Source organism: Rhinopithecus roxellana, chromosome 8, assembly GCF_007565055.1.
Source record: "Rhinopithecus roxellana isolate Shanxi Qingling chromosome 8, ASM756505v1, whole genome shotgun sequence".
NCBI lineage: Eukaryota > Metazoa > Chordata > Mammalia > Primates > Cercopithecidae > Rhinopithecus > Rhinopithecus roxellana.
The window spans coordinates 104,836,498-104,850,350 of record NC_044556.1 but is presented as its reverse complement, the minus strand read 5'-3'; the positions used below and the strand labels follow the sequence as shown (position 1 = coordinate 104,850,350).

General features: G+C 40.2%; 1 protein-coding gene across 2 annotated transcripts in view; it reads right to left on the bottom strand.

Moving 5' to 3' along the window:
• Nucleotides 1-3,125: 3,125 nt before the first annotated feature.
• Nucleotides 3,126-13,853, bottom strand: part of FMN2 (formin 2) — a 415,306-nt gene continuing 404,578 nt past the window's right edge. The window contains exons 14-15 of one of the 2 annotated variants that reach the window (XM_030936062.1): nt 5,889-5,970; nt 3,126-4,189 (exon numbers count right to left, since the gene is read on the bottom strand). In XM_030936062.1, the coding sequence (XP_030791922.1) occupies nt 4,163-4,189; nt 5,889-5,970 (109 nt within the window). In that variant the 3' untranslated portion in view covers nt 3,126-4,162. The remainder of the gene's footprint in view (nt 4,190-5,888; nt 5,971-13,853) is intronic. The other variant, XM_030936061.1, reaches the window with a different exon arrangement.

Sequence of the window (13,853 nt, the reverse complement as noted above, 5' to 3'; positions counted from 1 at the left end):
TGCAAGCTCCGCCTCCCGGGTTCCCGCCATTCTCCTGCCTCAGCCTCCCGAGTAGCTGGGACTACAGGCGCCGCCACCTCGCCCAGCTAATTTTTTTGTATTTTAAGTAGAGACGGGGTTTCACCGTGTTAGCCAGGATGGTCTCGATCTCCTGACCTCGTGATCCGCCTGCCTCGGCCTCCCGAAGTGCTGGGCTTATAGGTGTGAGCCTCCATGCCCAGCCAAGACGTTACTATTTTCTAACATACATTGTGGCTGAGGACAAGTCTACTTTCAGGATAACTGTCGTTTCATTGTGAGTGACGTGTCCTTTCTTTCTGTCGTTTTTTTTTTGATACGGAGTCTCGCTCAGTCGCCCGGGCTGGAGTGCAAGGGCACCATCTCAGCTCACTGCAACCTCTGCCTCCCTGGTTCAAGAGATTCTCCCGCTTCAGCCTGCCGAGTAACTGGGATTACAGGCGCCCACCACCACACCCGGCTAATTTTTGAGAGACAAGGTTTCACCATGTTGGCCATGCTGGTCTTGAACTCCTGACCTCAGGTGATCCACTCGCCTCGGCCTCCCAAAGTGCTAGGATTACAGGTGTGAGCCACCACACCTGGCCAACGTGTCCTTTCTTTCAATAGGTTTTCAAATTTTCTCTTTACCTAGCTGGAGATTCACTTTGACCTTTCTTGGTGCAAATGTATTTATATATCTGCCTGGCACTTGATAACGTGTTAAGCAGAGGATATGTCTCTTTTCAATTCTAGAAAATTCTCAGCCATTTTTTTTCTTCAAGTCATGATTTGGCTTTTCTACTCTTTTCTTTAGTTTCTCCATATGGATTGCCTCTTTAACTGGAGTCTCTCAGTTTATCCTGTATCTCTTTTAACTTCTCTTACACATTTACAAATATTTTCTCTCTCTGCTGCGTGATCTCACTGAATTGATTGGTGCTACCTTCCAAATCATTCGTCACTTAATTCGTGCCCATCTAGAATTCATTCAGCTTCTATTTTATTTTTTCTGTCTCAATGATTATATACTTCAGGTTCCTTTGCAGATTCTTTTTTTTTTTTTTTTTTTTTTTTTGAGACCGGGTCTTGTTCTGTTGCCCAGGCTAGAGTGCAGTGGCACGATCTTGGATCATTGCAACCTCCACCTCCTGGGTTCAAGCAATTCAAGCCTCCCGAGTAGCTGGGATTACAGGTGCCTGCCACCATGCCCGGCTAATTTTTGTATTTTTGTTTAGTAGAGATGGGGTTTCACTATCTTGGCTGGGCTGCTCTTGAACTCGTGACCTCATAATCCACTTGCCTCACCTTCCCAGAGTGCTGGGATTATAGGCGTGAGCCACTGCGCCTGGCCTACAGATTCTAAATATAATTATTATTTAAGTTTTGCCCTGTTGTTTGCATTTTAAAGGTGAATTCATTTTGCTGTTTATTGAGTTTCTTCTTTCTCCTTGAGACTTTTCCTCCTGTGCTTTGGATGTGTGTTTTGCAGAGGTGTCTTGAGAGAGTGCTCACATTCTTTTTCCTCTTCTCTCTCTGTATCTGGTCATTTTCCATTGCATCCACCCATTCCTAGTCCAGAACCCGGCTTTCTTGGTGGCACTGAGCTGTGTGTCAGTGACATTAGAGACACTGCAGGTACAGACATGGCTCAGAAGTTAGCTGGCCCAGTGCAGTCTGCTTTCTCCTGCTACAATGTGTCTGGCTGGCTAGTGTTTGCCATATCCTGTGGCCTCGTCTGCAGCTGTTTTCAGTGGATTCTCACTGGTAGGTAAGCCCCACATCTCTGGTAGTGATCCTGGCTTGGTTTCCCTCTACAAACGGGGCATGATCACTTGTCTTTACTCCATAGAGATTCCTCTTGTTCATGCACTCTCTTGCAACCCCCACCTCCGACCCTCCATCTATACTTTTGAAAATATATTTCATCTTATTTTTCTACTTGGAAACAGGAAAAATCCGAAGTCTTAACTCACAGCACAGTGTTTCTTGAACGACAGAAAAGTCTTCCAAGCGTGGAGCTACTGAAATGTCTTCATTATAATTATCTGTATTGAACCTCCCTTTTCTACTTCCTTAACACTACCCTTAGTTTTTACCACTACCCTTTTTCAGCAAACAAGGGACTTCATTCCATTTTCAACCTGCTTGTACCCTGAAGCATCTGGCACAGTTAACACTCCTATTGTGCCTTCATCAGTAAATATGTAGTGAGTCTGTCACACACTAGGAGACAGGGAGACCAGTGACAAGAGATATCCTGGAACAAATGCTTTCTAAACTCAGATACAATTATTAGCGAACCCATGAGATGCTGAGAATGTTTCAAGCTGAGGGAAAACATGCGGAAAGACATATAGATGAGAGGAAATTAGTCTAGAGGTATTTTAGTTTGGCTGGAGGCTGGAATTCAAGAGAGCTTAAGTCAAGACACTAAACTCAAAAGGTAAGTAGGCACCACTTAGGACTCTGTCAGCCACATTAAAGACTTAGATAATATTTTGAGGCCACATATCTTAGCGTATGTGGCCACTAAAATGCTTCAAGTAGGAAATTCAGATGAGCAGATTTGTATTTTAGAAAAAGGTAGATTCAAATTTTAAAAATATGTTGCAGGGCAAATCTTGGAAGATGAGAACAATGAGTAGGTTAATAAAGAAATTAATGAGGGTTCTGAACTAGGACTTTAATAGAAAAGACAGAGACAAATGTATGCATTTGTGATAAGTAACATGTCAAAAGATGAACTTGGGTTTCTGAATGAACAGCGGTGGCTTTGTTCACTGAGATAGATAATACACAAGGACGAGCAGGCATGGAGGGAGAAGAGGACAAGCTGAGTTTCAATTCACACATGAGGAATTTTAAGGCATGGTGAGGCATCTGATTGAAAACGACCAGAAGGTCTTTGGGAGATCAGGGAAGAGATCCTAGTTCAAGCCACAAAGGAATAAATATTTTATCAGAATTTCTTACTTAGGTGTCATTGATGGGCTTTAAGTTCTTAAGTCCCTGAAACTGTAGGCACATTTGTTTCTTTTCTTTTTGTGCAGGTGAACAGGCAGCATGCCTAACTTACTTTCCCTCCTTCTCTTATTCCCCACCCCATGTTAAATACGACAGCTGTATTTTGCAAGTATCTTTATTCTTTTATTATTCATTTTATTTTCATATAAATTAACATCCTAGAAAAATTGAAATAGAAACACTAAATACAGTATTGCACATGGCGATCTTTGTTAAATGCTCTATTATTTCATTGGAGAATGGTAATATACACACTGGAGGAATTGAAGGGGACAGGAAGACTACAAAACAACAGGAAAAAAACCACTACTGTTTCTTTGCACTTAAACTACAAACTGAAAAGTAAGAGACCATACTTTACATAAATACAAACAATTATGATTTAGAACATTGTTTTTCTTAAGTTGCTTTCCATAATTGGTTTGCAAGAGCAATACATTCTCCCCTTTATCCACAACTGTAACTTGCAATGAAGATCATTAGAAGTAATGGAAAAACAAAACAAAACCCAGCTCATACAAAACCATCACGTTTTGCATTATGAGCTGACTCAAGTCCTTGTATGACTTCAGTAAAAATATGACTATCTGCTTTCACAAATAGATAGCTATGGAGAGCAACCCAAGAGTTTGGAAAGCACTGATTATAAATGGTACTCAAATTTTAAAAGAGAAAATTTACACGTAGACATGGAACTGATACAAACAATTCACTAGAAACAACATTTTACCCATATGTCTAAATGCTGTGGTGTGGACTGGTTGTCAGTAGAAAGGAAAGTGTTTTTGCTGTGATGAGGAACATTCTCACAACAGTGCATTTTAGTTAATGTTTAGCATGTTCAGAATTAGTGCAGATACTGCCTCTTATACATGCTGTTTTGGTCTACCGGTATAATACCATAAACTTTTACAAAAAGAAAAGGTGTCAAATTCTCCACTGGTCTAGTACTTTTGTATTTTTATATGAATATACAGTAAAATTCAACAATTAGTGAACTGTCTAGAAAACAAAAAGATTATGCAAGAGGTCAAGAAGAAACATGAGCAGAATGACGGTAGTTTCCTTCCCACCCTCAGGTCAGCTGAATTTTGTGAAAGTCGTTGCAATGACTCATTTTCATTCTGCTTTTCATTGTTCAAGTTTTCATGCTTATCTTTGCTTTCTGAAAACAAATACACCAGATAAAAGTTATAGTTAGAAAGAACTTTTAAAAATGGGAGGAGTTTCGAGTAGCCTAAAAAGGACCTTTTTATTTGGATCAAATTCTGTGGGACAAGGTTAAAGGTCTACCAATCCATAAAGGAAAAAAATATAAGTGGGATCTGTGTTATCTTTGACCACATTTTTCAAGACAAATCGCCAAATTCTTTTGAGAAAAAAAAAGTTTTAAAACTTTAACTTCTAACCAATACGAAAGAGTGTCAAACCCACCATTCTCATCCTCAATCCTACATGCAAATACATACATGTGAAAACTGCAGTAGCTGCTTCACTTCACGGTAAATGTACTCTGATCACCTTCTGTACTTACAATAGCAGGACTGAGGTTAACTAATAAGCAACCATTCCTCCTCATTCAATACAATTATAAGACTGAATCATCAGACAGAGCAGAAAATAAGCTGAACTATCATACAGTAGTTATCATTAGATAAGATCATTTTGATACAGAGAAACTGAAGGGATCATTGCTTCTAAATGAAGATATAATTCCTAACTTAAAAAAATGGGCTATTTAATCATATCCCAACTTGGGATATGATTTTAATGTCTTTTCCCTTTAGACTACATTAGACTAATTCAATTTAGAACGGTCCTACCTTAAGGCCTAACTCAACTTTTCATTTAAAACAGCATCATTTACCTACACTGTGGTACCAAGTGATAATCCTCAAAACAGTCAACAAAACATCCTCAGTATCACAAGGAAAAGCCTTGTCATTTTATCCAAGCCCTTCCCTCCCAGGGTGGACAAGCTGGCATTTGGTTTTAAAGCGGGGAATAGGCCAGCACGAAACTTAAATGAGCTTGTTAAACTCCGTCTCTGGACTGACCACTGTCCAGCAGCCAACCCTGCCGAGCCATCTGTGGATATAAACGGGGTCTGGGCACCCTGGGCACCCTGCGCAAAGCGTCACACTGCTCTTGGCACTTCCTAGCAAGTTTCAGATCCCAGTGGAGCTAATCCAACTATAATGATCATTCGTGGCTCAAATACAGCCTGTGCCGTGATCTGTGTGTAATCAAGAAAGTGAAAGGTGGTCTCCCCACCCTGCCCCTGCCAACATGCACATATCCACATAAATGCACACCCTCAGTAGATTCAGTAGATTTATCTTAACTTTTTTTTTTTTTTTTTTTTTGAGACAAAGTCTCACTCTGTCGCCAGGCTGGAGTGCAGTGACGCAATCTCGGCTCATTGCAACCTCTACCTCCCAGGTTCAAGCGATTCCTCTGCCTCAGCTTCCCGAGTAGCTGGGACTACAGGCACATACCACCATGCCCGGCTAATTTTTTGTATTTTAGTAGAGACAGGGTTTCATCATGTTGGGCAAGATGGCCTTGATCTCCTGACCTCATGACCCGCCCACCTCGGCCTCCCAAAGTGCTGGAATTACAGGCGTGAGCCACCACCCCCAGCCTAATTCTTAAGTTTTAAATAATGAATATCAAGACTCCTAGCCTTCTGGGCCTGATTAAAGGCATAAGAAAAAGGAGATTCTTGAAGTCAGAAGCTCCTTATTTATGCACACTTAGTAGAAAAATAATTAAAATATTATGAGTTTGTATATATTATGAAAATAGGATTTTAAAAGCCAAAGAAAATAACAAGTTAAAAATCAGTAAAGTGAAATACTTACAATTCCAGAGTCATGTCTTGGTTTTATTTTATAAAGTGATTTTCCCTTCTTCTGTCTACACACCTCCTCGGCTTCTTTTACTCTGATGGGAAGAAGACACATGTATTTAAGCAAAACCTACTTAGATCACCTCATTCTACCTTATAGTAAGTAAGTAAACCTCAACTCAATAAAGATTTGAATTATTGCAGAAAATAATATAATACATAGAAGAATGTTATCTGACATTTGAATTGAAAGCCTAAACTGTTACAGCTACAGAGGCTCATTTATCTAGGAGTTCTTAACTTGGAATCATAGTATGATTGAATGGAGTAATACATAAACACATCAGAATTTCTATGCAGAGTGTGTATGCATTTCATCCTATATAAAAGGAATCTTATACACAAGTAAATAATGAAATACCCCTCATCGTCAGCTGACAGTATGAGATTGATTCTGTTACACAAACAGGATTGGCACCATGATGTAAGTTAGAAGCATTAGAATAATTAAAGAGTGTCACAGCCAGGGCACAGTGGCTCATGCCTGTAATCCCAGCACTTTAGGATGCCAAGGCGGGTGAACTGCTTGAGCCCAGGAGTTCGAGACCAGCATGGGCAAGAGAGTGAGTCCCTGACTCCACAAAAAATATAAAAACTTAGCCGGGCATGGTGGTGCATGCCCTGCAGTGAGCTGTGATCAGTGCCTCTGCACTCTAGCCTGGGCAACAGTGAGACTCTCTCCCCTGCCTCCCCCCACCAAAAAAAACAGTGTCACATAAAAATTTACATGACGGCCGGGCACAGTGGCTCACGCCTGTAATCCCAGCACTTTGGGAGGCTGAGGAGGGCGGATCACGAGGTCAGGAGATCAAGACCATCCTGGCTAACATGGTGAAACCCCGTCTCTACTAAAAAAAAATACAAAAAAATTAGCTGGGCATGGTGGTGGGCACCTGTCGTCCCAGCTACTCGGGAGGCTGAGGCAGGAGAATGGCATGAACCCAGGAGGTGGAGCTTGCAGTGAGCTGAGATCGCACCACTGCACTCCAGCCTGGGCAACAGAGCGAGACTCCGTCTCAAAAAAAAAAAAAAAATGTACATGCCATGCTTACTTAAAATTTTATCAGATTAACTTCCTATACCACACACACTCAAGCATAAAAATCACTTGCAATAGATACTTGAGCCGTCTCTAAAAACTGAGCGTCATCTAGCATGGGAACCAATCATTTAATTGACGACAAAAAAGAGAGTGAGCAGTAATAACATTTTAATGTTAATCATATTTCTCCTTAAGCATATATGACAAGGAAAACAACACTGAACTGACCAGAGGTATAGTTAAAAGAAGATGCTATTTGGAGCAAAGTCCTGTATGAATTTCTGGCTCTGCTCTTTGACACTGGTAGTGTTCTTGTACCCCTGAACCTCACTATTCCCTCAAAGAGTGAAAAGCCTTCATTATATATTAAATTATCTTCATTATCACTGCACAGAGTTGCAAGGACTGAGTAAAATTTTATTTAAAAAGTTCTCTATGCACTGTAAAAGGCGATACAATTTATTATTGTTTTAATTAAACAAATAGTAAGAAATCTATAAACTGGGTTTTTTTTTAATAAAAAAGAGAGCTATGACAAGGAAGATAATCTATCAGGTAAAACTTATTTTTTATTACTGTGATTTTTCCTTGGGAATTAAAAATGAATTATTTCTGGAGAAACCAAAAAAGCTATGCCTTGATCTTAATACAATGCATTTCATATAGACATTACAGCCTAATTTCCTGAAAGAAGTGAATTATAAATATATTTCTTGATCCCTGTGGCAAAAGATCTAATGACAGAATTCATCTCCTTTACAACTAAATCAATTCCTCTTTTTAAACAATAGAATGAAACAAACAACTCAGGATTGCAGCTGTAAGATTGATGTTATAGTTTATATTAAAGCATGACAAATAAAAGTAATTCCTTTCAGATACGAAATGCCTGCCTGGTTGATATTGTAATTCCAGAAAACGATGACAACTGAGAAGATACTTCATTGTTACCACGTTTATTACTTTTCACTCAAGTCATAAATTGTCTTTAATCCTTCCTCTAAACATTTGAAGATAAAAACATTTTCTTTATAACAAACTAAGGATTGCAGCGTCCTCGTCTTCCTCTGAAACAGCTACCAGTAAATTTAAGTTGAAGTATTTGGATAGGGAATTAAGGAAACTGTTTTTTTTTTTTTTTTTTTTTTTTTTTCCAGTACTTAGCCAAAATCCAGTGGATCTCCTCTTACATTTACTTGGAGCTTTTTAAAGCATTTCGTGGCTTTCAAATAAAATGTACTTTACAAGTATTTAGATCCTCAAAGCATCTTAATTTTCTCCCAATCCTATTTATTTTGTTCCCAAAACACATTTTTGTAAGGATCACAAGAAGCTGAGTCTAATATAAACATTTTAAATTTTACACAAAAACATCCCGTCATTCCTTATGGCAGAGACCACAAAAATTGAGGAGAATGTACGTCAGAGGCCTCACGAGATCTTTCAGCTCATCCATTCATTTTTCAGTCATTTCTGAAGCATTAACTCCAGGTCCAGCACTAGGCACAGCTCAATATTACAGGCACAATGATCTAGTAGGAGATGTCTACTATATCAATGTCTACTTGGAGGAAGACACTCATGAGCAACTAAATGGCAATGTTGCATTAAGAGCAACCACCTAGGTTCCTATAAGGTACAACTGTGTCCTGGAGGAGGATCCTGGGTGGGTAGGTAGGGGTTACGGAGATCTTTCTGGAGCAAGCTGACTGCCGAGCCTTAATCGTTTATACTTCTCTTGGAAAAGGAAAATGGATTGAAAATGGATTGAACACGAAAGAATAACATATAAAGGTTGAGTAAGAGTCAAGAAACACGAAACTGAGCTTCAAGAACTATGAACAGTTCTCCCTTCTGCTGCCACAGGATTCCTGTATGCAGGCAAAAGTTCCGATTGGTTTTCAGGTTTATGCCTCAGTTTCTTATGTGTGTGATTCGGATGAGTCAGTCACCTCACCCTAAGCGCCTCTGGTTATGCACACAAAAATGACCTGGGCAGCTGGAAAACTGAGTCCCAGAGCCTTGAATATAGTTCCTCTTCTAAATTCGGAGCAGGAGATTCATGGTGAATTTGTTAAAATGCAGCTCTCCAGGCCAATTCTTAGCTATTCTGATTTAGTCACTCTGGGATGCTTTCAGAAGCGGCACCCAGCAGAAGCCGGTGTAGCTGGCCTGTAAGGACCACCCTGAGAAACGGTGCCCTGGAACTGAGGCATTCACACTCCCTGAAGCCCCAGTGGTGCTGCCAGACAGACCCCCAGAACAACGACACTTCCTCAGTCCCCGCTGTTGTACCAGATCGCAAACCCAAACCACATCAACGTGCTCCCGAGTCTCACTCCTCCTAAGCTTCCTAGCAAATGTTGCTGCTTTCAAAAGCCAATTTTATTTCAACAAAGCTCTCACAACAAGACATTTTTCCACACTTTCGGCAGGAAAAAAGAATGCGTCCCTCGAGGTCGAATGTGTTGCCAGAGTTGGCAGAAATAAGAAAAATAATGAGGGAGACGTCAGTACAAAGACAGCCTGAGCCAGCTGCCAACATTCGCATCTTCCTACTTGGGCTCTCCATTTGGTTTACGGCGGCAGATTTCATCAGCTGCCATTCTGAGTCTATTGAGTAACTGTTTGTACGTGGTCCATCCTCTTTCTCTCCTGCCTCACTCCTCATTCAGTGATGCCCAACATTTCCTAAACTAAGTAGAAAAAAGATGTTCGTGTCACAACTAGACCTGAAAGGCTTTAAGTGAAAAGGCACGGTGGAGATAACATTTCAAACAATAACTTAAAATGACCAATATGTCCTGTTTGGGAAGGAGGAGAAAGTAAAAAGAGGGACAATACCTCATTTGTAGAATGAGAAAGCAATCACCACGAAGAGGGAAGTGTATACTGAGAGAGGAAACAAGAGCAGGGCTGAAGAAGATGGTCAAAAGGCTTCCAAACTGTCCGCACTACAGTTTAACTTCTAAGCCTGGTGGGGGTCTATGGATGCTGTCCAGAGACACAGCCCCTGTGCATGATTCATGAAGATATATATATATATATATATATATATATATATATATATATATGTATGTGTGTGTGTATATATATACATGTGTGTGTATATATAAATTTTAGTGGATGCAGTCACACAAAGGGGGACTGACAGAGCATTTGTGAATCAAGATTTCACCCTATACGAGAACTAAAAAGGGAAGTAAAAATTTTAAGATGACATCTGTGATAGGCTCGTTTTAACAGTTGCAACTTCTAATTAGCAACCCAGATAACAGAAGGAAAACATGAGCAAAATGATAATGAAAAGAAACTTCATTCATCATTTTTAGTGACTTTGGGAAAAAAATCAAACAACAACACAGAGACTAGAAAACAGGAAATGTAGCATGGAAGAGATGGATACTAAATGGTAGATAATGTCTATAAAACTTGATGTTTATTTTAATATTTTACTATATCTTTTATTGTCTATGAAACTTCAGAAACAAAACTATGCTGAATAAATTTCAAAGGCAAGTCTTCATCCCTTACATGGAGGACCGAGAGTCATGAAATAACATGAGGCATTCTGTATCTTTTAAGGGAGAATTTAATTATGGGAAATAACCAAAGAGCATATGGAATCAGGTTTGGCAAACAGAGGTGACCAACATGAGTAAAAGAAATTCATCTCGAAGCAAACTTTCCTTGTAGCAATGCTCAGAAACAGTGAGATTATTCAATGAATGTGTAATTCCCAGATAATGGAAACTTGCCCCTTTACGGACCTATCTTTGTATAACCAATTTGGAATACTCTTTCTTGAAACAAATTCAACTTTTCTCTCTCTTAAAGAAATGGAAGGCCTGGTGTGGTGGCTCATGCCTGTAATCCTAGTACTTTGGGAGGCCAAGGAGGGTGGATCATGAGGTCAGGAGTTTGAGACCAGCCTGGCCAACATGGTGAGACCCCGTCTCTACTAAAAATACAAAAATTAGCCGGGCGTGGTGGTGGGTGCCTGTAATCCCAGCTACTCGGGAGGCTGAGGCAGGAGAATTGCTTGAATCCGGGAGGCAGAGGTTGCAGAGAGCCGAGATCATGCCACTGCACTCCAGCTTGGGCAACAGAATGGGACTCTGTCTCAAAAACAAAAACAAACAAACAAACAAAAGAAATGGAATGATTTAACTTTTAGTTGATGGCCCACGTTCATCATTGGACACGTCACTGTTGTAATGTGCTTTAAATACAGGGCCACCCTGCTAAGGACTAAGGCCTCCTGAGATATGTAAGGCAGCCTGCCCAGGCCCTAATCCAACACTGTACTGTGCTGGATTTGTTTGCACTTTTTATGTCTTCTGTTTCTTCTTAAGATGATAGGCTGTGATCACTTCTCGATAGAGCCAGCATGCCTACCTTAAGCAGAAACTCTATCTCCTTTTCACAATCTCTGTCTTCTCTAGAGAAAGCCAGATAACTAAGTTAAATGGCGCCTCAAATTAGAGCAGTAACACTCCGAGTTTGTTTCTAACAAAACGAACAGAGTTCCTGGACTTGCAGGCAGTAATTTTAGTTGTCGCAGGCTTCTCTCCAGCCCCCAGCTCCCATATACTTCAGTGTTCACAGTAGCGTCTAGAAGGTTAGGGAAGCCCCAAAGTCTGACTTATAGACAGGCAGCGAATCACGGCTCCACATTTCAAAGAATATATGATTCTAAGATATTGTATCATCCAATCGGCTTATTCAGCAGGTTCCCATAAAGATAGAGTAATGCTGGAATGAATATAAAACCTGAAATTCAAGCTTATCAAGGTAAAAATGTGTGATATTGTCAATTGGTAGTGACAGAGTTTGCGATGCTACAGAGAACTACCTCTGGGAGGTGTGAAGCATTTGGTGAGGAATATGACTACTATAAGGTTATTTCTCAGTTGAAACTATTTTCTAGGTCTTGGGCAAAAAGGACCATATGAAAATAAAACATCTTTAATTAGTAAAACTTAAGCTCAAATTTACCTTTAAAAACATCTTTATACTAAATTTATTTTCCAAAAATAAAGTTGTAAATCTAACTTACAGAGAAGCTAAATATATTTTGAAACATCTATACGAATTTTTATTCCTTACAAGTAAACATTCTAAGTGGTAACAGTTTCACTTGGTTAGAGCGTTAAGCATAAAAGTTCTTATGCAAAGAAAAACTTGAGTCTCGGAAAATTAGAATATTTTTAAAGTTTATAATATCAGAGAGGAATATGTGAGAGAATAAAAATTACTTTTTATCACAGAATTTGTTAAAACTCGTTTTAAATTCCTATTATTTTTATTGTGGTATTTTTCAAAACCAAAGAAAAGTTTCTCCCATTGTGGCCTCACTCTAACTGGGCTCATTTACACTAAGGGTTATTTTAAACAATGACAGTGGCTTCTCATTTCTCTCCTAATAAAGATGTATTTTTCTCTACACTCTCCCTACCTAACCCCAGACCCATTTATTGTCAGGCAAACATATACAAAAAGTTCAGTGTGATTAAGTTTAAAAACAGTTTGTGAGATGAAGAAGGGAGATGCACTCTGGCACAGATACAGAGAAAAGAAACCAGACATCCCTGCAGCCCGCTCTGCAGGCAGAATATCTTCACCCACCTTTCAGACCGAACGCCAAACTGGCCACAGTCTTATCAAGGAAACAGACATGCTTTCATCATTCAATCGAATGAGAAAGGGAGCCACTTTTCTGCCACTAAACATTAATAACTTGGTTTAAATAAGTATCTGTGGCAGACGGTTTCATTTCCTGCTGGCTGCAGTTTGGCTTGCTGGAAGTAGCCCTGCTCACCAATGGAATCTCCCAGCCTAGAAGAGGTTAAGTGCAACGTGGAGCTGGGATGTCACAGGTCTGAGGTCCTGATAGAGCAGAGATGGATCTGCTAACAGTAAACTAAAAGCAGATATAATGATCATTACTACCAGTTCACAATGTTCTTTACTAAAACATAACACCATCGGGTCTGCTAACAAATTTAAAGTTTTTTACCCAAAAGTAGAGGGAGAGAAAAAAAGAGAGACACACACACACACACACACACACACACACACACACACACACACACACACACACACACAGGGAAGGCATAAGGTGGGGAGTGTGTGGGGAGGAGAGACAGAGGTGGTGAAGATTGTAGACAAAGGCTGGTTAGAAGAGTCAACTTAGGAGCTGTCAGTCTTTCTCTCCAGGTAAAGACAAAACTCTTAGATGTCTTGTGGAGTTAAGGTGATCTGGGGAAGTTTATTTGATGTCTTTTGGAATTAAAGGTGATTTGGGGAAGTTTATTCCTAGCTCTCTGTTCTCTCTTTTATAACCTCAGTGACTTAAAATATACTCGTACAGAACCACAAAACCCCTGAGATATACTGGAAACAATCAAGCCCAAGTCACTTATCATTATCTCAAAGAAAAAAACTTACAAGGCTTCCTCAGGCACCTATTTATAAATTTCATCACTGAGAATCTCTGACTTTTTCAGAGAAAACACTGCGCTTGCACCCCAAATGATTAGGAATCACAACTCGAATGAGCACAAAGTAGTTCCTAACACAAAGCAAATCAAGCTTTAAAAACATCTTTGGGCCGGGCACGGTGGCTCACGCCTGTAATCCCAGCACTTTGGGAGGCCGAGGCGGGTGGATCATGAGGTCAGGAGTTCAAGACCAGCCTGGCCAAGATGGTGAAACCCCGTCTACTAAAAAATACAAAAATTAGTCGGGCGCAGTGGTGGGCGCCTGTAATCCCAGCTACTCTGGAGGCTGAGGCAGGAGAATCGCTCGAACCTGGGAGGCGGAGTCTGCAGTGAGCCAAGATCATGCCACTCCAGCCTGGGTGACACAGCAAGA